Raw genomic sequence first — 25,639 nt, forward strand, 5'->3', positions numbered from 1 at the left:
CAAAATAGAAATTGAAAGACTCCACTGATTATCCCCTGAAAGAGATCTCAAAATGAAAACTCCCCAAAACATCATAGCCAAATTTCAGAGCTCACACATCAAAGAAAATGTATTGCAAGCAGCCAAAAAGGAACAATTCAAATACCATGGAGCTATAGTCAGAATTACAAAGGATTTTGCAGCTTCCACATTCAAGAATCACAGGGCTTGGAATATAATATACCAGAAGGCAAAAGAGTCAGGCTTACAACCAAGAATCACCTATCCAACAAAATTGAATATGTCCTTTCAGGGGAAAAGATGGACATTTAATGAAACGGAGAACTTTCAAGCATTTCTGATTAAAAGGCCAGAGTTGAATTAAAAAAAAAAAATTGACCTCCAAATACAAGACTCAAGAGAAACATAAAAAGGTAAAGAAACAAGAAAAACTGTAAGAAGTTCAATAAGGTTAAACTGCTTACATTTCTATAAGATAAGATATTTGTAAGTCTTAATAACTATTATAAGAGCAATTAGGAGTATATGTAGAGGGGATGTGGTCATAAGGTGATATTGAAGGGATAATAATATTTGTAAGTCTTAACAACTTTATTATAAGAATAATTAGGAGTATATGTAGACAGAAGGTGTGGTTGTAAGGTGACATTGATGAGATAATACCCCAAAAAACAAAATAAAGGGGTAAGACAGAAATTGCATGGAAGTAGGAGGGGGGAAATTGTCCCCACACACACACAAAAAAAAAAGAGGCATGAAAGAACTATATTAATGGAGGGGAAGGGACAGCTAGGTGGCACAGTGGATAAAGCACCAACCCTGGATTCACGAGGACCTAAGTTCAAATCTGGCCTCAGACACTTAACAACTTACTGGCTGTGTGACCCTGGGCAAGTCACTTAACCCTCATTGCCTAGCATAGCAAAAAAAAAAAAAGAAAGAAGAAAAGAAAAAATAATGGAGGGGAAGATGGGGATGGGCAAAGGTTAAATCTTACTCTCATCAAAGTTGGCTCAAAGAGGGAAAAAAAATATAACGATTGGAGTGACACCATCTGCTGGGGAGTTATTGTAGGAAAGCTCTGCCATGAGGAGAAGGTGTCTGAGGGCAAGCCATGCGGTCAGGTCCTTGGCATCAGGAAGTGAGGTGTCAGGAAGTGACACTTGCTCATGAGTACTGTCTATCTAACCTACCAGCCAGTCAGCTTGAGGAACCTCCCATTTCTGGGAGGAGGACGCAAAGTAAGAAGCCGATGCTGGCAGAGGGCTTTTTTCTCTTTTGGTTGGAGACGTGGGCTTGGTGGAGGACTTCAAGTGGGAGTTTAGGAAAGCTAGGATTTCTATGCTATAAGAAATCTGTTCTCAATCATTCTCTTTCTTTTACTGTCTTTTAATAAACCCTCATAAAAAAGAACACTTGTTTATGAGTGATTTTAGCCAGTTTCCCCCCAAAACTGGAGGAACAGATTAGAATGCACATTTAGAATTTTAAATTACACAACAAGCACACTCAGTTGGGCATAGAAATCTATCTTACCCTATAAGGAAGTTGCAAACAATTTAGGTAATATTAGAATTAATTTAATATTAGTGTTTAATAGAATTTGTTTTTGAATCCTTTTTGTGGCTCAAAATAAAGTTTTATTTATATAAGAAGGGATAAGGAGTCTAATAAACTCAAACATACACTAAATACTTTCTGTGCTATCTCTTGAGGTCCTTGAATAATTTACTGATCTAACATTAACTGAAACATTTTAAAACTACATTTGGTGTGGAGGGGCAGCTAGGTGGCACAGTGGATAAAGCACCGGCCTTGGATTCAGGAGGACCTGAGTTCAAATCCAGCCTCAGACACTTGACACTTACTAGCTGTGAGACCCTGGGCAAGTCACTTAACCCTCATTGCCCTACAAAACAAAACAAAAAAGCCCCAAAACTACATTTGATGTGGTTTTCAATTGCTTGTTATCTTTGAAACTTGTAGATATTCAGAAAACTTTGCTATCATTTAATAAGCTATTATTGAAAAATCATAGTCATTTAGCCTCTTAAAGCAAAAACAGACATTATATTCAAGTTATGTCATAGTCCCAACCAGTAATGGAATAAAGACATATGACTATTTCATGTTAGTAAATTGTTTCAGTTTAGGAACATTGTGATAAAGTACCAGGCTTTCTTTTCATATGTTGCACTTCATTCCAGTGGATATAACCAGACCTATGTTGTATAGTCATTTTAATAATCAGTATCACAGGGAGAATATCAGACCAGTGTGAATATAAAGAACCAGTTCCAAAGTGCTTTTTCATCCAGTTTCAATACCAACATGATCAAGAAGAATAATGTAAAAATCTTGATGAGCTGATTTTTCTGAGCCAGGGATGTTTCAGTGAAGCAGCTTAGAGAAGTTGCTACAGATAACTGAAAAGGGCAAATACACCATTACCCGTTGAGTATTGCTATGGACCATAAAATAGAGGGGATGTCTAAATCAGAGATTCATAAGATTGTATCCCCAAGAACTTCACAGTCATTTTCCCCCATTAAATCCAGAATTTGTCACATGATAATTAACACTAGCTATCTGACCCTGGGCAATTCACTTAACCTTTTCGTCTTTGTTTATGTTAAATTTCCTATCTCCCAGGCTGTTGTAGTAGTCAGTCAATAAACATTTAGGGTATACGGTTACAAAAAGAGGCAAAAGAGGCTCAAGGACCTTGTAGTCTTATGGAGGAAACAAGTGACCATATGTATAAATGAGACACAAACACACACAAATGATAACTAGGAAGTAATTGACAGAGGAAAGGCACTTGGGAAAGGCTTCCTGTAGATGAGATTTTAGTTGGGATTTAAAGGAAGCCAGTAGGCAGAGATGAGGGAGAAGCATTCTAGGCATGGGCAACAGCCAGAGAAAATGTCTAGGGCTGAGAGATGGGAGTGCCTTGATTATGGAACAGCCAGGAGTCAAGTGTCACTAAATCAAAGAGTGTGTGTCGGGGAGTAAGGTGCAAAACTGGAAAAGTAGCAGGGGGCAAGGTTATGAATGGCTTTGAATGCCATACATAGCATTTTGTGTTTGCTCCTGGAGGTTTCTTGAGTGTGTTTCTTGAGTGTATGGGAGTGGGGGGGATGGGGTTTGACCTAGTTGGACCTTCACTTTAGGAAAATTCACTTTTGTGGCTGCATGGAGAGTGGATTGGAGTAGGGTTGAGGCAGGTAATTATGAGGATCAAATGAGGTAATAGTTGTAAAGGCTTTACCACAATATCCCATTCCCCCAGACCTTGGGGAATTCGTCATTTGTCATACAATCTCACAGAGATTTTAATATATTTTCTTTCCTTTGCAAACTGAAAAAGAAAAAGCAGCATGTCATAGTAAATAGAATGCTGGATTTAAGAGTTAGGAAGACTTGGGTTTAAATTCTGCCTGTCACTTTTCAGCTATGTAACCATAAGCACCTTCGATGGATTTAGTTTCCTGACATAAAATGAAGATGATAATAATACCTGTCCCTACCTCACAGTATTATGAGGCTTAAATGTTTTAATATGTATAAAAGTGTTTTGGAAACTTTAAAGCACTTTACAAAGTATCTTGTAATTACTCTACTTGGTAACCTCAAACTTCTCTAGTAATTTGGTGGTGATATTATCCTTCTGATTCATGGACCTTTACAGAAAGTATGCAAAGTTAAATATTTTTTGCCCTAATCTTTATGGAAATCTCATTAGAACATATAAATATTCTCTAAAAGTACCCTAATTAGAATATATAAACAGTTAATGTGGTAGACAACAGTGTCATTCAGATTAGAATTATAAGTAGTGAGACATGCTAACAGAAATCTGAAAGTGTTGTTATTAGACTTTCTACAGAAGGTGTTTTTATTGATCTTTTAGTAAATTAACAAGCTCAATTAAAGGAATAGTTAGATAATTTGGAAGTAGATATTTGGAACAATTAGATGTTCAGGGAAGAGAGGATCTTCTTACTAGCAAATTTATGCCTTTTACAAGCTTCTTCATTTCCTACTACCATGTTATTTCTTTTGATTTTTTTTCCCCCATGGCAATGAGCCAAGTCTGTGAACAAGTAGTTGCAGGAGAGACAGGATACTTAATGTTTACTTCTTTATGTGTTTGGATATGTTGGCATTTTGTGGAGATCAGAGCAGTGGTTTTTGAGGATGAACACAAATTAGTATGGAAACAAATTATTTTTTCACAGCTTTGCAGTTAAATGAATAAAAATCCTATAGTGTGAGGGTGCTACTCTATACTAGTTTAGCCACTAAATTAAGAGATATTATTTATATTATGGAAGTAAGCTATTATTTGTAACAGTCTATAGAAATTGCAATGGTTTCATTGTTCCATATAGGGCCTGGAATATCACTAAGTTGTATTATACATGGTGTTCATGATTACTATGAATGTTGGGGGTTTTTGTCTGACTGTTTGAAAGTAATGTACCAGAGGCAACTGGTGGCATAACAGTGCTGGACCTAGAGTCAGGAAAATCTTAGTTCAAATCCAATCTCAGACACTTACTGTGTTGCCCTGGATAGTTCACTTATAACCTGTGCTCACCTCAGTTTCCTCAACTGTAAAATGGGAGTAATTATAGTACCTATCTCCTAAGGTGGTTGTGAGGATCACATGAAGTAATATTTGTATATCGTTCATAACACAGTGTCAGGCACAAAGTAGGTGCAATGTAAATGCTTGTTCTCTTCCTCCCTTTCTCTAGCTGCTCATGGAGCCCTTTCATCATTTTAATTCCTCTCCCTCTCCCTTGAAAGCTCCCTTTTCTTGAGTTATAGGACATGGTTAAACTATGATGGATTATTTTTAAACAGCATACGCATTGATCTTTCATGAAGAAACAGTAGCTTTGATCATTCCAAATGTCACTGATAAAATAGAATAGGAATGATTCCCTTTTCCTTTTACTTAATAGCATGCCTTACTCCTTTTGTATCTACTACAAAATGCTGTCTAACTTATTGAGAGGTATGTTTCCTTAATGAAGTGAAATAGTAATACAACATCTTTCCCGGGAGAAATGTAGGTTCTTGCTAACATTCATACTCTCTGGAAAAGCTGCTAAGTGAAAAAAACAAAAAGAACTGTGGGTGGTAGGGCCACACAAGGGCATGGTAGTTCAGTTTCTGTCTTTAAACATTTGGATGCCAGGCATAAGCATTCACTTTGCTCCAGGTTTTATTTTTTAGAAGTGAAGAATATTAGTGTATGCAGAACCTTTCCACTTGCCATGGCAGTGGTTCCTTTGAGTATTCTTATGGTTCAAGACAAAAACAAACAAAAAAAGCTTGACTATTGAAAATTACTACAGTGATAGGGAAAGTAAAGGCATAAACATAGAGGAGGACAATAATAACAAAACCCCAAAAACCACTCTCCTTCCCAGCTAAATGAATGAATGAATGAATGAATGAATGAATGAATGAATGAATGAATGAATGAATGAATGAGTAAATAAATAAATGAATTAATAAATGACTAAATGAATGGATTAATGAATAAATAGGTGGTAGATTGTGAGATAGTCCATCAGTGGTGCAGTGGAAAGAATGCTGGATTTAGTGTAACCTTGGGCAAGTTACTTAACTTCTGTGGGCATCAGTTCCCCTCATTTGTAAAATGAGGGGTTGGGCTAGATTACCTTAAGGTCTCTTCTAACTCCCAAATTTTGTGAAGTGGAGTTAGTACAACTAGAAAATTGAAGTTGCTGTGCAATGCTAAAGGAAAAGACTCATTGTGTTGCAGCAGATACTTCCTGCTTGGGTGCTCCCCACCCTAGCCAGTGATAAGCTTTCACGATGGTGAGCCAGGACTTCAGATGGAAGGACTCAGCTGAAAGGGTCTACCCTTAAACAAACTAATTCCGTTCAAAGACTGCGGACAGACTAAAATCAGGATGAACTTGTCTGAGTTAAAATATCTGGCTTTGTTAAATCATGACTAAAGATCTCTTAGCAGCTAAAAGATCTCTTAGAGTGACCTAGTCCAACCCCCTCTTTCTCTCACCCCCCCCCCCCAAGGATAGGAAGTAGTCCAGATGAGGTTGAGGATTTGTCCAAGTACATATATGTAGTAAATGGCAGAACTGGTATTTCAGTATCTTCCAAAGAAAGTATTTTATGTCACTTCTCACATGAAATGTTTAAAACCCCCCAAAATCACAAGTCTGTGAGACATGTGTTACAATTGGATTTATTACAAGAGAAATGAATGTGCACGCTGGAAACTCCTATGCAGGTGTAAGGAGTCAGCAATGCAGGGAAACGAGGACGTCATAGGGGAGGAAAAAGACTAATCCTCTCCTGAAGGAACAGAGAAAGGCAGTGAAAAAAGCAGCATTCCCTTTCCCTTGGGACACTGCTAGACATGAAGATAGGAATGATCTGCTTATCTTCAAGGGTCCCAGCTGCACAAACAGGTTTTCATTCTGGTAGCAGACTGACTGGTGCTTGTGTTTGTAGCTGGTCACACTTCCCAAGGACACACAGGGACTCTATCTTGGGGTGTAAACAAACAAATTATGCCAGTTCAGTGAGGGCCTTCATCCTTGACATTATTCAGGGTCTCCTATATATTCTGTTTCCAGTCTTTCTGGGAAATATGGCAACTTAAGAAGAGTGGGGGGGGGGGGGCTTAAGTCATTATAATATCATGCATCCAAACATACATCTTTCCCACTCCCCTGTGATAAAATAATGGGATTTAGCAGATACTCAAAGACCCACCTGGAGATTAATCTAAACTGATTGTATCAAGTGAGAGTGATTGACTGCTGATTAGTCTACTTCAAAGTTAACTGGATTGTAATCACACCTGGCTAGCCCTTAAGACTCCCTGTAAGTGGGGGATGAAATTCAATACAACATTACATTGTTCAGAACATTTTGTAGTATATGATGACTTCAGTCACACTTTAGTGAACTCTGAAGAATGCTTGTTCTTGATCCTCTGTTGTTATCCATGTATGTTACTGATCTTGGATTATGGGTTACTCTTTTTACCCTGTTCACATTTCTAACGGCCCTGGCCTGTTTATCATCTTAACCTTCGGGTTACCCTCACCAACCATGGTATGCTTCATCAGGTAAGGCAAAACTTCCATGAATTTAGTGGAAGGGAAGTTATTGAATGTCTGTATAGAACTACTAATAATCATGACCTTTTAATTGAATGCAATAGGAGATAATTGTATAATTGTATCCTGATACAGAGTCAGAGAGTAGAACTTGAAATTGAGGACAGAGGAGGTATAAAAATCAAGTTACATTGTCTTTTGATTTGATTGACTGCTTTCAGATGGTAGTAAAATGTAAAAATAAGGTCTTGGGATTTTCAAATTTACACCCAATTAATTATAACAAAAATTAGCATTTGTATCAAACATAAATGATGATGAGAAGTTCCTGAATCTCCTACTCACATAACTAAATTATATGACTAAAATGACAAAAATCTCTTCTCAAGGATCAGCCCATCTTATTGGGGAGCTTCCAGTAATTTGCAGCCTACCTAGACTATGGAGGCATTAGAAGGAACATGGACTTACTGTACTCAGGAATGGACTGGATAAATCTAACGGAAAGATAAAAAGGAAGGCAACTGATTATGATCTGCACTGTGTGTAGTACAGTGGCAAGAACCCTGCATTAAAAAAAATTCATTTTACTTAGTTTTGAGTAACAAGCATTTATTTTCTCAAATTTCCACCACCCTCTGAAAAAAATTTGTGGGGTCAGGAGAAGAAAGAAAAAAATTATTGTAACAAGTATGCATTGTCCTGTAGAATAAATTCTTGCATGCTTCATCTCTGGAATTGTGGTTGGCTGTTGCATCGATTAGAGGTCTTACATATTTCAAAGTTGGTCTATCAACTGTGCTTCATATCATATAAGTCTTCCCAGGTTTCTCTGGAACACCATCCTTTCTCATTTCTCCATCACATTCATAAACCATAATTTGTTCAGCCATTCTCCAACTGATAGACATCTCCTTAGTTTCCATTTCTTTGCCCCTATTAAAAAAGGCAATTTAAATATATTTTTGGACATGTGAATCCTTTTCCACTTTCTTCAAACTCTTTAGTGTATAGGCCTGATGTTGCTGCCTCAAAGGGAATGCACAATTTAGTGACTTTTTTGATCATTGTTCCAAATTGATTTTCAGAATGTTTGGACCAATTAATTGGACCATTCCAGTAGTGCATTAATGTTCCTGTTTTCCTATGTCCACCAATATGATTATGGTATGGAACCTCACTTGCTTCCATTTGCCTTTCTCTCAATTACTAGTGATTTGGAGCATTTTTTTTTTCTTATGGCTATTGATAGCTTAGATTTCTTCCTTTAAAAACTACGTGTTCAAAAAAAATTTTTTTTAATTAAAAAAAAACCCTACCTGTTCATATTCTTTGACTGCATATCATTTGGAGAATGAGAGGCCTGGATTTGGAATGAGAGAACCTGGATCAGATACCTCTCTGCTGTTAAGGGCTAAAATTCTAGCTAAACTGTCTAAAATATCTAATGAGTGGTCGCCAATAATTATAAGCTTTAGCAAGAGTTAGACTTTTAAGCATTATTAAGGAGAATAAGAATATTGATAAAAGAGAGAGAGAAAGGCCTAGATTTCTATCTATTAAAGGAGAGCACATTTTCTAGCTCCCTTCTCCACCCAGAGTACAGAGGAAAAGATGTGAGAGACCGAGCGCAGTCTCTTCCTTCCTCCTACCACTAGCCCGCGTCACTTCCTGACTCCTGTCTTGCTCCTCAAAGACTTTGCTTCATGGGCAGAACTCTTCCTACAGTAAGTCTCCAGCAGGTGGCGTCATTCCAATCGTTACACTGCCTATTTATTACCTGTAAGACTTAGGGCAGATCTCTCACTACTCTGGGCCTCAGTGTCCTCCTGTTTAAAATCAGGGGATTGTACTAGAAGGCTTTCTTAGGTCCCTTACAATTTTAAATCTATGACCTCACTCCACCTTTCTCCTCTATTGCTTTATTCAAGTTGTACCTGCAAGCCTGGAAAGCCTTTGGTTCTCTTAGAATCCCTAGTTTCCATTTTCATTTTATTTCTTTTTCCTTTTGTTCTGTTTCTTCTTTCATATCATGACTAATATGGAAATATGTTTTTACATGATTACACATATATAACCTATATCAAATTGCTTACCATCATCTAAGGAAGGAAAAAGGAAGGTAAAAAATTTTATTTAAAATTTATTAAATTAGATAAATTTAATTACCATTTAATTTTTTTAAAAAAAAACACATTTAAAATCATTTTTACATGCATTTGGAAAAAAATAAAAACTACTTAGAAAAGGGGACAAAAGAATCTCTAGTTTCCTTCTTAGTTTATTCTATGTGCCAGCTCTAATTGGAGGTTTTTCCTGATTCCCAAAGTTATCATGTGTTTACTTATATCTTTCCAGTGTAATATCAACTCACTGACACGATTTTAGTTTTGTTTTTGTAACCCCAGGGAATGCCACAGGGCCTTGCATGTAATAAGTATTTAATAAGTTTTTTTGATAGGATTGTATTTTATTAATGCATTTTGAAATTATCTTACTGGAATGTATACCATTCATTTAGTATTTTAAGTGGTTTTATAAAAGTTTTCAATCTCATGTTTTTTTTAAATGGATATTGAAGTAAACAGGAAATAAAGAACAATAAGGGTTGAGAAACCTCATACTAAGCAGTGATAGTGCTTTGGGTCTAAACAATAGGGTATTTATAATAAGCCACCATATCAAATGCCTTTGGACAGAAAATAATGTGTCTTCAATTTTGCCATCCATCTACATGGCAGAACTAACTAAAAATTTCAAGGGCAGTAAAAAAATGAGTGTATGATTGAAACTTTCATATCCTTCCTGTGGGTTGTCTATATTTTTTGGGCACATCTTCAGATTGATGTCATCTTGTACTTTTGGACAAGTTATTAGATAACAAAATAATTATGAAACATTACTCACTAAGCTTCTCATTCTACTAAGTATTCTGGTTCCTCATTTTTGAGTTATAGAAGGTATTCTGAGTTTTTTAAAAAAACTCTCGGGGCAGCTAGATGGTGCAGTGGATAGAGCACCAGTCTGGAGTCAGGAGTAACCCAAGTTCAAATCCGGCCTCAGACACTTAACACTTACTAGCTGTGTGACCCTGGCAAGTCATTTAACCCCAATTGCTTCACTTAAAAAAAAATCAAACAAAAAAACCCCCAAAAACCCAACTCTCTCAAACAGATTGATTGAACGTTCTCAGAGATCCTACACCTCTCTGAGTGCAGGTCAGGTTTATGGACTCTGAGTCTATGTTTCTTGACTAGCTAACTTAGTTTTGAGAAGCTCATCACCAGAAAGTAAACCACTAGTTGACCAATTTATTTTGGACCCATTAAACCATTTACAAAAATAATTTAAGATTTATAATCCATTTCAGTAGGGATGTTACTCATACATATTTAATAAAATATTCTTCAAGTGTGAAATAATAAATATTCTTATTGATTTGGGATGCCATATTGGCATTGGCTTCTCCTGGGGGTGAGAGGAAGTATCTTTAAGTCAAAGGCTCTAGGTGGAGCTATGTGCCTTGGTTTTCTTTTCCTGTTACTGACTGGTGTGAACCAACTTTAATATATCTTATTTTCCTCAAGCTTGTTTACCTTTGCCCACAAAGAAAAGTGTGAGTCACTAGGCATGAGTAAATTATGTAATCTCTTATTTATTTATTTGATGAGTTCTGCAGTGGGGAAAAAAAGGCAAGATTATAACTAAGGAATCTCAGAATAAGATGATGAAATATAAGAATTTAGTATAATATCCATAGAGAACATAAACATAGCAGTGGATTCAATGAAAAGTAGAAAGTAAAAATATTTTATCAGAGGACAGAATGGCAGGAACAACAGTGAAAACAGAAAAACATAAACTTAGAAATATATTTTTGTTATTTTCCCCACAATGTCCCAAAGCATATTTCACCCTTTGCACAATTCCCTGCTCTAGTACTTCCTTCCCCCATTAGAAAGTTGCCACTACCACCACAACAGAAAAAGCTACTGCTTCTCCATGCTACTCCAGTGGCAGAACTTCATGTGTTCTCTTTGGAAGTGCGGCCTGTTAGGTAAAGAGGAAAAGATGGACATTCAATGAAATAGGGGACTTCCAAGGCTTCCTGAGAAAAAAGACCAGGACTGAACAGAAAATTTGATCTACAAATACAAGACTGAAGAGAAATATAAAGTCTGTGCCCTCCCTCCAGGATGCCAGTCCCTTCTTGTGTAGCTGAATATTGGAAGAGGACATGACTCCCTGATTGGCTGAGAACTAGCTGAGCCTGAGATGCTGTGTGCCTGCCTAAGGGGCAGACACTTTAGAGAAGGAGGTAGAGGCATGCTGAGAAGCAAGTGTAACTTTTGAATGGCAAACAGGAGATATTCCTGGAGACGAGGACTCCAACCAACACCAACATATCTCTTGACTTCTAGTGCTTCCAACTCTAAAGATTAAGAACAGATCCTTCAGGGCCGCTAGATGGCGCAGTGGATAGAGCACCAGCCCTGGAGTCAGGAGTACCTGAGTTCAAATCCAGCCTCAGACACTTAACACTTACTAGCTGTGTGACCCTAGGCAAGTCACTTAACCCCAATTGCCTCACTTAAAAAAAAAAAAAGAACAGATCCTTCCTCACCTTCCTCCATCTTTTCTCCTTCCTCTGGAGCTCTGTTCTTATCTCACTCTCATGCAAAGGGCTTGTTTGTCAATCAATCAATCAATCAACATTTAAGTGTCTGCTCTGTGTCAGGCACTATGCTAATCAGGGATACAAAAAGAGGCAAAAGACAGTCCCTGCCCCCAAGGAGCTTACAATTGAATTGTGGAGACAGCATACAAACAAATGTACACAAAACAAGCTATATACAGGATAAATAGGAAATCATTAACAGGGGGAAGGCACTGGACTTGAGAGGGGTTGGGGATTTACTCTTGTTTATTCATTCCTCTCTTTTAATCTTTATAATTTACTCATTTTCCTTTACTTCCTACTTGAATAAAGAGGATTTAATTGCCAAAAAAATAGAAGTAATAGGGAATCTCTAGAGTCTGTTGGATGGCAAGGGGGAGAAGTGCAGTGCTTGTGATGTGATCAGACCTGTGCTTGTGATGTGATCAGACCTGTGATCAGCATTTTGACTGCTGAGTGGAGTGAGAAGATACTTAAAGCAGGGAGACCATTTATAAGGCAGGCAAGTCCACTCAAGGGTTGTAATAAGGACTCTCTGTTTTGGTTGTGACTACGTGAGTGGAAAGAATAAACATGTACAGGATACTTTGTTCTGGTAGAAACAAAATTTGACAACATAATGAGTTACAGCACAGTGAAGGGTCAAGGAGGACAATGAAATTGTTGTCCTGGTTGAATAGGGAGATGGCGGTGCCCAGTAGTAATAGGAAACTTGGGAAGAGGGGGTGGTTTGGGGGAGAAAGAGAAGGAGTTGGACATAGTGGGCATAGTGAGTTTAAGATGTCAAAAAAGTACTTGGTGGGGGAAGAAGGAATCTCAAAGAGAAAGCCTAGGGTCAAGTATGTAGGTATGAGAATCATCTGAACAGAGGTGATAATTGGACTTAAAGGAGCTGCCTAGATCACCAAGTGAGATAGTACAGAGAGAAATAGGAAGGGGTCCCCAGCAGTCTTGAGGGGACACTTATGTGGTAGTAAAGACCTAGAAGGAAAGTAGGTGCCCATCATTTGGGGAATGCGCTGAACAAATGGTTAAACTAAAATTCAGTGCTGTATAATTGCAACATGAAAACAGCAAATCTAAATAATTGAGAGAAACTTGGGGAAATTTATGTAAATTGACTCAGTGCATAAGCAGAACCAGGAGGACAGTGAGTGAGTACAGTTATGTGAAGGAAAATAACCTTGAAAGACTTCAGATCTCTGGCAAGTGCAGTGACTAATCATAACCTCAGAAGACAAATTATAAAGTATTTGTCCTATCTCTCAGCAAAGAGGTGATGGATTAGAGGTGCAGAATGAGGCAAAAGTTTTTGCTTTGCTACACTTATTTCTTATATGAGAGAGCTTTATTAGGGGTGTGGGGGAATCAATGGGAAGGAACAGTGTTTTCTCTCTCTCTCTCTCTCTTTTTTTTTTTTTTTGTGGGCCAGTGCGGGTTAAGTGACTTGCCCAGGGTCACACAGCTGGTAAGTGTCAAGTGTCTGAGGTTGGATTTGAACTCAGGTACTCCTGAATCCAGGGCCGGTGCTCTATCCACTGCACCACCTAGCTGCCCCCTCATTTTTTTAAGAGAGCTTCAATATTAACCTTGTTGAAAAAGATTAGGGAACTTTGATTTTCTAAGTAGGAGGCATGGTAATCTACTGAGATACTGTATGTCTGTGACAGGCCTCATGATGTTACTGTCCTGTTTAAGAAACTTCAGGGGTTCCCTGTTGCCTCTGAGAGAAAATATAAGCTCTTCTGGTACTTAAAAACCCAACCAAATCTGGCTTCAGCCTACTTTTCAAGATGTGTTATGCTTTACTCCCTTTCACACATTGTGTGGCCCATCTAAATAAGTCTTCTTCCTGTTCTTGAAACCCACCACTCTGTAGCCCTTCCTTTATACCTTTTCACAGGCTGACCCTAATTCCTGGAATGATCTTTTCTCTCTCTTTTGCTTCTTGGAGTCCCTAGCTTTCTTCAAAACTCAGCTCCAGATAGAATTCATTACCTTAAGGGCAAAGATTGTTTTATTTTTGTCTTTGTATCCTCCGGGACCTAGGACAGAGAAGTCATCTATAAATGACCAGTCAGTAGGTTATATGGGTCCGTAAATTGCCAAACAGAACATTTTTAATTTAATCTGAAGGTAATAGGGAGCCATTGGAGTTTTCTGAGTAAGGGAATGATGTGGTCAGGCCCGCCCCCTTTAGGAAAAATCACTTTATCCAGGATCATTTTGAATGGTGAGAAACTAGAGGCAGGCAAGACCCACCAGCAGGCTATTATATTGTTGTTGTTGTTTTTTTGCAGGGCATTGAGGGTTAAGTGACTTGCCCAAGGTCACACAGTTAGTAAGTGTCAGTGTCTGAGGCCGGATTTGAACTCAGATCCTCCTGAAATCCAGGACCAGTGCTTTATCCACTGCACCACCCTAGCTGCCCCCCAGGCTATTATATTAATCCAGGCACAAGCTGGTTAGGGCCCTGTACTAGAGTAGTGACCATGTCGAAAAGAGAAGGGGATATATAGGAGAGATGTTGCAAAGTAAAATTTATGGGCATAACTAAACTAACCCTCATAAAATGAGCAAAGGCTTGAAAAGAATTCTGCAAAACAACCTGCAGATTGAAGATAATACATTTCCATCAGAACGTGGACAAATGGCAGAGCTGATGTTTCCACTATATGAGTTCTTCATAACCTGTTACAATGGTAGGAATGTTGACCTAATAAGATCTGACTAGAAAATTAGCCCCTCAAAATTATCTGTCCCATAAAAGTAAAGCAGGTGATTTTTAATAAGTGAGAAAGTACCTACTTTTCTTTTTATTTTTTTAGTGTAATAAACAATTTTATTTATACTTTTGAGTTCCCAATTTTTATCCCTCCTTCCCTCCCCTCCCCTACCTCCTCACTGAGGCAGTAAGCAATCACATATGGGTATATACATCTATGATTATGTAAATTATTCCCATATTTGTCATTTTGTATAAGAAAATGATTGGGTGGAGGGAGGAGGAGGACAATTTGCAATATGAAGTTTTTAAAAAATTGATGTCAAAATTGTTTTTACATGTAATTTGGGAAAAATAAAAATTCTAAAAAGAAACAAAAACAAAACTTGATTAAAAGAAAGCAAGTAAAAAACAGCATCTTCAGTATGTTCCATCAATATCAGTTCTTTCTTTGGGGGTGAATAGTATGTTTCACTCAATAGTCCTATGGGATGTCTTGGGATCATTGATTGTATTGTTGAGAATAATCAAGTCATTCACAGTTCTTTCATTAAACAATATTGCTTTCTCTGTGCCACAATGTTTCTCTTGGTTCCACTCACTTACAATACATCATTTCATACATGTCTTTCCAGGCCTTTCTGAAGTCATCCCTGCTTGTCATTTCTTATAGCACAATAATATTCCATCACCATCATACACCACAGTTTGTTAGCCCATTCCCCATTGATGGGCATTCCCTTTGATTTCCAAATCTTAGACACCAAAAAAAGAGTTGCTCTAAATATTTTTGTATGTATAGGCTCTTTTTCTCTTTTGGAGGGATGTTCTTTGGGATATAAAACTAGCAGTGGTATTGCTGGATCAAGGGTATGCACAGTTCTATCACCCTATGGGCATAGTTCAAAATTGTTCTCAGAAATGATTGGATCTTTTCACAACTCAACCAACCGTGGATTAGCATCCCAGCTTTCCCACATCCCCTCCAACATCCAATATTTTCCAGTTTTGTTATATTTGCCACTCTAAAAAAGAAACTTTTTCTGTGGAATGGACATTTTGAAAATAAATGTTTGCATCATTTTGTGATTTCATTGCTAAATGGATGTAACTATATAATCTATAAAAACTTTCATATCTTAAGCTTAGAATCAAAATTTTCTAACATATTTCAGAATCTTCCAAATAAAGACTTGCAGTGGGTTTTTTAACTCATTTCCTCATTTAATAAATATGTTAAAGTATAACATTTTCTGGTTAGTTTATAAAAAGAATTAATGATGTTAGGGAAAGAGGGAAATTTGGTGGACACATTTCACTGAAAACATTTGCATAACTGGTGGACGGAATTGAAAATTTAAATAATCATTTCTAAACACAGCTAATGATGCAATCCTCCCATATGGATCTTACCTTTGGGAACTACTCTATGATGGGCATTAAATCCAGATCGCAAATACACTGAACTTAGAACCAGGCCTTTGGGTTACTTTATCGTAAAGTGTTATTCCAAGTTTTCCAGAATAATGAAATGTGTTCAATCACAACACCCTTATTAAAATGGTATTATTAATAATTATCATGTTAAAGTTTTATTGATTTCATCTTTATCTCATTCTTGGTTTCTATTTTTGTGTGCTTTAGAATGTATATTATATGTATATGTATGGTATAATAGTATGTCTATGTAATATATGTACATTTTCCCAAATCTTTTTATTGATGAGTTGTGCGGTCAGAAAGTTTGGAGCTCACTCCCCTAGTCGAGGGAAAAAATACCTCTCTTACCTACCTCTTGAGGTTGTTAGGAAGGTCAGATGAAAATAGGCATGAGAGGAATGTTTAAATATTGCTATTTTCTCTTTAAGGGCTTTTTTCCTGAAAAGAAAAGACTTTATCTTAACTATACTACTTATTGTTAAAAATTGGATTATTCAGATTTTTCTTTAGCAAGACTGGTAAATCTGTTATTAGGTATTAATACATCCTAGAAGTTTAAAAATAGTTGTGGGGAGGGCAGCTAGGTGGCGCAGTGGATAAAGGACCGGCCCTGGATTGAGGAGGACCTGAGTTCAAATCCAACCTCAAACACTTGACACTAGCTGTGTGACCCTGGGCAAGTCACTCAACCCTCACTGCCCCGCAAAAACAAATAAATAAAAATAGTTGTGGGGTTTTGTTGTTGTTGTCGTCGGGGGGGGGGGCAGGGCAATGAGGTTTAAGTGACTTGCCCAGGGTCACACAGCCAGTACATGTCAAGTGTCTGAGGCTGGATTTGGACTCGGGTCCTCCTGAATCGAGGGCTGGTGCTGTATCTACTGCGCTATCTAGCTGCCTTAAAGTTTTAAATTCTTTTCAAGATAAAAAAAGCACTATGTTAAATGTGGTGACTTTCTCTGGAATAGAATGATGGACTTGTTTTCCTGTTTCCTATTTTTCATAGATTTATTGCCTCTGTTGTTTTTAGCAGGTTCCATTGGAATATTTTGATATGTCTCACAGTCAAACTTGAACTTGTCCTCCTGTGTAGGACCTAGAGTCAGGAGGACTTGAGTTTAGATCCAGCCTCAGACACTTATTGACTGTGTGACCCTAGCCAAGTCACTTGCCCCCTCCCTAGGTCTGTTTTATCATCTGTAAAATGGGAACAGCCCCTACCTTATGGAGTCGTGTTTGTATCAAATGATATATCTATGTAAAGTAACTTGGAAACCTTAGAGAACTATATAAAATAGAGAGCTATTATTGTTTTGTTGTTGTTGTTATTAATCCCCAGTTGTGAAAATCAATCAGTAAGCAATTTATAAAGCACCTCTTGTGGAGGAAAAAAAATGAAATATACAACACTTAAGCACAGAGTTCTCTTCCCCTTTGCAGTGGTGGCTCATTTGAGCCATATTTTCTTTAGTTGGTTTGTTTTTTATAATCACCCTGGTTGCTTATAGTTGTCCCTCCTTAGATGTGAATTTAGCTGATTTGTTCCTCATTGTTACAAATTGACTCTTGACAGTCTCAGTTTCTGTGATATAAAGCTAAGGATGTTTTTTGAAAATAAAAACTTGTAACATCATTTTGTTACTTTTTATTTTAATATGTATTTGTTGTGGTGTGGCTTTTAAAATGATATATAGGGGCAGCTAGGTGACACAGTGGATAGAGCATCGGCCCTGGAGTCAGGAGTACCTGAGTTCAAATCTGGCCTCAGACACGTAACACTTACTAGCTGTATGACCCTGGGCAAGTCCCTTAACCCCAATTGCCTCACTAAAAAAACAAACAAACAAACAAAATGATATATACTAGTTTGTAGTAAAACCATAGTGGTGATTATGTAAGAGAAAACTTCAACAGGCATTTCCAAGGAAACTTACAGCAAAAGTTCTTTTCTTCCTAAAAATTAAGGCCCACTATTTTATTCATCTTTGATATGTATACTTGACATAGAAATTTGTGAGATCTGTAGGTAGAATAAATGTTGGGTGATAATAAATTTTAGAGTGTTTAGTCCTACTGTCATTTTCGTTGTTGCTATTTGTCCTTTGTTCTCAAAGAACACCATGACATTGAGATGTCATGACTTGCAGAAAATTGGATTTAAGTGAGGCAGAGCTATGCAAGGTCACTAGCCTTATTCTCTCCTTCAGAGCCATCTGGATATGGCCCTTAATGTTTAAGGCAATTTGGATTAAGTGACTTGCCCAGGGTCATACAGCTAGTAATTGTCTGAAGTGATATTTGAACTCAAGTCTTCCCAATTTCAGGGCTAGTGCTCTATCCACTGTACCACCTAGCTACCCCAAAGAGAGCTTCGTCACTGATGTGTGAAAAGATGAATGTTAAAGGTAGCTTAGTATTTGCTAACAGGAGGTACAACAAAGCATTTGAGCTACTCTCAATATTATAGTAAAACAGAGAACATGTGTTTGTATTTTACATTAGCCTTGTCACATATCTGATTAGTAGTTGACACTTTTGAGGATACAAAATAAAACTTTTAAAATCAAAACTTACTATTCCAATTTTATTTGCTTTCTTCCCTTTAAACTTATGTAAAACTAGAACGTTGCCTTGAAAATGGGTTATTTTGCTTTTTCTGCTATTGAAGGAGGAAAGATATCTACTCTACCATGTGCCATGAGACTAGTTTCAGTAGGAGGTGATACTATCTGCCAGCTATTTGAAGTGCCTGCTAAATATAGATTTTTGATATATTTCTTCTATTGTTTCAGAAGAACTCAAAAAGACTAAGTTGTAATGCTGTGAATTCTAGAGAGTTAAGAAATCTAGGGTTTCGTTCTAACTTAGACTTTGAACTTTACTATTAGATTCTGAACCTAGCTCTTTAATATGTTAATTGTCCAGTTTGTAAATTAGACATAGTATTAAATGCCCATATCCGTAGGATATTATGAAATATATTAATAGGAATTTTTGGAACTCCTTTTAGCATTTCTAATATAGCTTATGAACTTTTCTTCCTTAGAAATAATGTATTGAATGGAATTCTATCCCTGAATTTATCTTATAGTGTGTGCTGTACCTTTGGAGTTTAAAGATACATCATCCCAAAACATTATTTCTGCTTCGGGGCAACCATGAATGCAGGCATCTCACAGAATACTTCACCTTCAGACAAGAATGTAAGTATAATCTGTTCTCTTTAGAAGAACCTTTGTAAATGATTGGGCCCCAAATTAAAAGTATACATAAAAAAATAAAATGATTGTAATGTTATTGGTTTATAGGGAGTGTGTTTGTGTTTTTAATTTAAGGTTAAAATATGAGAAAGCAGGAAACAGACCATGAATGCAGTATCTCAGAAGGTTTTCTTACACTATCTTTACCTCTGATTGTGACACTTTAGATTTGCCCTGTTGCATTAAAAGGAAAATTATCTAAGGAACGTTCAAAACCATATTCACATATTAGGATTAGTTAACTTTTAAAATTTCTTTATTGAAAAAAACGACAACTGAAACATGGTCAAAGCACTGTTTTAAAAAAAAAAAGTCCTATTACTCTGGACATAGACCTCAGTTTCTGACCCCTTCAATCTAACTAGTTTATATAATTAACATTTCTCTTCCACTTTAAGGTTCAGAAAGGCATTTCCTTGAAACAGCCTTATGAGGTAGAAAGTGAAAACATTCCTACTCCTATTTGCATATAAGGAAAATTAAACACAGTGAAGTTAAGAAACTTTCCCATGGTCACACATCAAAAAAAAAAGTTTGCTTTCCATCACACTCATTATGAAGCTCTAGGGTAGCCTGTAATTTTGCTCTTAGTACCATAGATTGCTTAAGCCGGGGTGGTCTCCCTAATAGCAGAAGTAGTATCACTGATATCCTAACAGGCCCACACTTGTGCTAGAGCAACCGGTGCTCCCACCATTAGTGTTGCAAGGTAAACCAATCCCACTTGCAGCCTCTGAGGGATTGCCTGCATCCTTGGCTTTGTCTTCCTTGAAGATGGGGATTTCATTGCAAAACCTGTCTATACTCCCTCCCTTTCCCTTTTACCCCATCAGCTCCTCCCCTCCTTTTCTGAGGGGGGGAGAAGAACCTTTAGGAGTAAGAAGGAATCCCTATCAGTTCCCTTTCCTAAAGAGCTGGCATCTTATCCTATGGCTGTGATGGTACTTTCCACTTAAAAGTAGATGACTGTAATGCAACTGCGGGCAACAGACATGGGTCTGTGGAGCTAATATAAAGAGAGGGGGGGAAAAATGCCATGTTGAACAATCTACTTAGTTTGAATCATTCAAAATATTGTTACTAGTACTTAATTTCTGGTTTTGAGCATTATTAGACTATAGGTCAGTAGTGAAGAAAGCTAGTTGTATTAATCAGAATTAGAGTGCATTTTGTTATTTTTAGTGAAAATTTACCCCAGTGCTCCCTGTTATTACTAAGTTCTTGCTGACCATTAAAATGAACCTTTTTTTTGGAAGATGTTGTAAAGGTATAGAGACACATGTCAAGTGTCTTCTGTGTGGAATTTTCCACCTCTGTAGTTTTATTTTTAAATTTTGTTTTGTTTTGTTTTTTGCAGGCAATGGGGGTTAAGTGACTTGTCCAGGGTCACACAGCCAGTAAGTGTCAAGTGTCCGAGGCTGGATTTGAACTCAGGCCCTCCTGAATCCAGGGCTGGTGCTTTAACCACTGCACCATGTAGCTGCCCCTGTTTTACTTGTTTTTTACATGATTTTTCTGTAATGATAAGTAGTTCATACAAAGCAAAATGATTTTAGGAGAAAATTCCAGATTGGTTTGCTTCTCTTTTTAAATGTCTATTGTTGGGGCAACTAGCTGGCACAGTAGATAGAGCACTGGCCCTGGATTCAGGAGGACCTGAGTTCAAATTCGGCCTCAGACACTTGACACTTACTGGCTGTGTGACCCTGGGCAAGTCACTTAACTCCAGCTGTCTCACCAAAAAAAAAAAAAAGGTCTATTGTTTTCCTTTAGATACTGTACGTCATTGAGTCTGAAATGTGAAAAAATTTCACCTCAGTGCAATTACTGTTTTTGTTTTTTGGTTTGTTTTTTTTGGTTTTGCTTCATTCCTGTATAAGCAATATCTATATACTGTTCTTCAGAACTGTTTTTCACTGACAGGTTGTGCTCTCTTAAAGGGCCACCCTGAGTTTTAGAATCACCACCCTGTAATTACTACCAAGTAATATTTAGTTCCAGATTATGCCATTGGATCTTTTTATAGTTTGAAGAAAATAATTGACTTATTTCCCCCTTAAAGTACCTAAACTGGAAAAAAAAACCCTTTACATTTCAATGACTTTTATTAGTCAGAAACAATTCCCATACTTTGTCTTTTCAAACACTAGCTATGAGTTTTAAGGCTTTTTTTATCTAAAGAAAAGAAGGTAGAAATTTCAGTTTGCTTATTCAGTCTCCTCATACTGAAATTATCTTTTTGCCATGCAGTTGAAAACCCAGTGCTCTTACAGTGATATCCTATCTATGTAAAAATCAGAGGTCTTAAAATTTAGAACAACTCATGCAAACTGGTGCTTTATTTCTAAATTTGATCATTTTGGGGTACATATTTCAACAACTTATAAATAAGAGAAAGCCAATTTCTGGCTTTTGCTGACAAAAGCAATGTTGTTATCAGGATAAATTGGAAAAAGTGATAATTTGGATGTCATTGACTTTTGCCTTTGGTGTCTGGTCCCTATCCCTAATGTTCTCAAAGAATGCCCCAGCTTTCTGATTGAAAGTGTGATTTACTGGAGAAGATTCTGGGATGATGGCAGAATAAGGCAGGAAATTACCTAGTTCTTCCAAATTCCCTCAAAAATAATTTGAAAATGGGGGCAGCTAGGTGGTGCAGTGGATAAAGCACTGGCCCTGGATTCAGGAGGACCTGAATTCAAATCCAACCTCAGACACTTGACACCAGCTGTGTGACCCTGGGCAAGTCACTTAACCCTCATTGCCCTGCAAAAAAAAAAATTGAAATAGTGCCTCAAAGTAACTTTAGAGAGCTAGAAATATTTAAAAGTTGGAATAAAGCAGTTGTTCAGCTTAAGACAACTTAGGAGGATGTTAGGAAAGACCTGACCTCTTAGTACAGTGGTATGGCCTGATTGAAGTACAGATACCAACAAACAGAACAAAATGGGGGCAGCTGTGTTGGCAACAGCCTCAGCTTCAGGAACTTATGTCCTATGGACAGTGTGGAGGTCAGACAGCTGATCATGGAAAGATTGCAGGGCCCTTTGCTGGTGTTGAATACAGGTCCAGGTACACTGACCAGATGTGGTCCCAGGATGTGACTGTGGGAGAGGAGGAATGAGCACACACTGGTGAGTGGTCATTTGCAGGAGAACAGAGTCCCTGGTTTTGGTTCTAGGGCAGAGGAGTGAGCTGAAGCTTGCAGCCAAGAGAGGAACTGAAGAGAATAAGAGTATTTGAAATGACAGCATTGCTGGAGGCCCTGGCATAGTTTAGGAGTGAAGAGGAGTACCTGGGGTGAGGCCCCCAGATAGAGTTCAGAAAACAGTATGAAAAACCTGGAGCTCGAGACATTATTCTCTACACCTTGGGACTAGAGCCCAACTCTAAAACAAAGTTAACAGCCAAGAAATAAGCTACTTAAAAAAAATGAATAAGCAAAAGAGAAAGAACCCCACTGTAGATAGCTACTAAAGTAATGGAGAAGAAAAGAAGTTCAAACTCAGAAGAAGACAGTGGAGCCAGAACAGCAACTTCTACTTCAAAGAGTCGGCCAAAAAGAGTTCTTAGAAGAGCTTAAAAAGGGGCTTTAAAATTCATAGAAGTTGAGGAAAAAGTAGGAAAAAAATAAGAGTAATCCAATAAAATGATGTAAAGAATGTCAACCAATTGGGGAAAGAGATCCAAAAATTTAGGGAAAAAAATTACTCCTTAAAAATTAGAATTGGGCAAGGAAAGGCTAATGACTTCATAAGATACCAAGAAATAATAAAAAAGAGAATGAGAAACGTATCATTAAAAAAACAGCTGATCTGGAAAACAGATCAAGGAGATACTGTATAAGAATTGTTGAACTACCTGAAAGTTATGATCAAAAAAAGAGTCCAGATACTATACGTCAAGAAATTATTAAGGAAAATTGCCCTGAAGTTTTAGAACTTCAGAACTTTAGAATTTTAGGGGAAAAAAACTTTTAATATATCAATTATCACCTGAAAGAGATTCTAAGATGAAAACTCACAGGAACATTATAGCTAAGTTTCAAAGATCCCAGGTGAAGGAGAAAATACCTACAAGGTACTAGAAAGAAACAGTTTAAATACTCTGAGGCTAAAAAAATATTTTTTTGTAAGGGAAAAAACCATCTTCTCAATAATTCTCAGGAACTCAACAGGGATGTTACAAAGGCTCTTTATTTCCTTCTCATGAGAAGGAGCCACCCTAGTGTGCAGCTAGTGGGTGCCCCAAAAGGGGACTCGCAAGCCCTGTTTTATACCCTAGTCCCTAACATGAATGGACCCTCCCCTTTTTCATCACTGGTCCGATTACTCAAGGGTTACAATCTACACGCAAAAACTAGCTAATCAGAGTGCAGTATTCCCACCCCTCTTCCTTGTATGGCCATAACTCAGGAGTGGACTTTATACTTCTTATATGGACACAACTCTGGAGCGGACCTTATTGAGACCAGGGCTCCTTGAACCATGTGACCTTGCTAACCTGAGGGGGAGGAGGGGATCTGAGACCTTTGTCCTACAAACAGGTCAGGAGGAGTACGATTGACTGTTATGTCCACATTGAGAGGAGACAACTACCCATTTTCTCACAATCCCTCCTCTTTATTTTTGACTATTTGGCTCCTCTCATTCCATTTATTGAATATCTCCTCTGCCTCTTCGTCTAAATCTGTGAATATTAGCATTTGAGTGTTTGCCTTTACTTTCCCAAATGGAGTAACCTTTGTGAGAGAAGTCTCTATTAGCCTCTGGTTTGACCCTCCAAGGAAGGGAAGGATACAGCATAAAATTCCTGCCACTGTAATGAGAGTGGTGAGGATTGAGGCAGTGAAACCTTTCCATTTCCCAAACCATGATTCCATCCATCCCATCCAGGTGGTGTCAACCCCTGAATTTTCTGCTAATTCTTCAGCCAGTGTACTTAAGCCTTTCAAGGCTCTAGTTATTGAACCATCAGAGGTAGTATTATTTGGGATAAAGGTGCAGCATTGGCCGCCCAGCATGACACATACTCCCACTTTTTCTGCTAACATCATATCAAGGGCTATTCTGTTTTCCCAAGCCATTTTGTGAGATGCAGCCAGTTGTTCAGAAATACCCTGTACCGCATGCCTACTGTAATCGATGAACTTCTGCTGGTTCCAATCTACATTTTTAGTTATGGTTACCCACTGTAGGAGAGATTCTGGCACACCCCATGGGACTCCTATGCTATCTAGGCAGATTAGAGTGTCAGATGACCCTTTTTGCCCCTCTAGGCTATGTTTCTTTCTTGATTTAGACTCAGATTTGGAGAAATGCTCAGATGCCACAGTAAAGGGGATGGCCAGACACAACAACCCACAAGTCCCAGCCCAGTTTGGGGTAAGGTTGGTCTTCCACCACAATACCACCATAGGTCGGCTTGGGGGAGGATCAGGGATGAAAAATCTACCAAGTTGTTCTTAGTTACTTCCCATGTTTGGACACAACTCATATTACCCAAGACCAGAAAAACTTCTCTCACCCATCTGGAGAGACAGGCAGGATGGTTTCCTGGGACTCCAACAAAAGTGGGTATGATATTTTCTGCTGTCCTTTTTATTACAGGGAAGAGTAGCTCCAAATCCTGCAACACCTCTCACCCTTTTGCCAACCTGTTCTGGTATAATTGAAGGAGGACACCGGAACCCCTCAGGCTAAATGTGGACCTAGAGTCATGGGCGCTGGTCTTCCCAAGTGCTGACCCATTCCATCTGAGCATTTGAATCTCCAAACCCAGTCCTCTGTCTCCACTGTCTGTCTCACGTCTTTAACTTCAAAGGTCCTGTAACTCAGGAGTTTCAGGATTTCCTAATTCCCTTCTGGACTTGGAGAGGTTATTTCTGGAGTCTTAAAGGATAGGGAGATGTAGGATCCATGGGAACTTCAAAGGATATTCCTATTTCTATGAGCTCAGTTCCTCCTTCAGATGCCCCATATACCAAATCCTTTTGCCTCCTCCATCTACTTGTTTGCCTGAGCAGCACCCACTACCCCAAAATGTTACCTCCCTTCCCTCTTTTTGTACCAGGCTTGGTATATTGTACATTAAAGTCTTTTTAAACTTCACCCTTGGTCAATCAGATTCTTTATTCACAATCCACTGTTCATGTTTTTGGCTCTGGTTTTTCTTCTGGGAAAAGGTGCCCCTTTTATTTGAGAGTAGTGAGTCCAGTTTCGCTCCTCAGTCCTCACTGCAGTGTCAGTGAAAAGTAACACCAGGAACAGCCCTTCCCAATCAGGTTCCAACTTGTTGCTCTTCCAGGCTCTTATCAATACCCAGTCTCCAGGCTTAAATTGGTGAGCTGGAAACTCGAGAGGAGGAGTCTGGGCCAGAAGTCCCTTCTGTCAGAGTAAAGAAACAG

General features: G+C 38.0%; 1 protein-coding gene across 3 annotated transcripts in view; it reads left to right on the top strand.

Annotated features, from left to right (window-relative positions):
- Positions 1-25,639, top strand: part of PPP3CC (protein phosphatase 3 catalytic subunit gamma) — a 107,041-nt gene that overhangs the window by 47,526 nt on the left and 33,876 nt on the right. For all 3 annotated transcript variants that reach the window (XM_043981456.1, XM_043981455.1, XM_043981457.1), the window contains exon 4: positions 19,065-19,176. In XM_043981456.1, the coding sequence (XP_043837391.1) occupies positions 19,065-19,176 (112 nt within the window). The remainder of the gene's footprint in view (positions 1-19,064; positions 19,177-25,639) is intronic.

This window comes from Dromiciops gliroides, chromosome 2 (genome assembly GCF_019393635.1).
Source record: "Dromiciops gliroides isolate mDroGli1 chromosome 2, mDroGli1.pri, whole genome shotgun sequence".
Taxonomy (NCBI): Eukaryota; Metazoa; Chordata; class Mammalia; order Microbiotheria; family Microbiotheriidae; genus Dromiciops; species Dromiciops gliroides.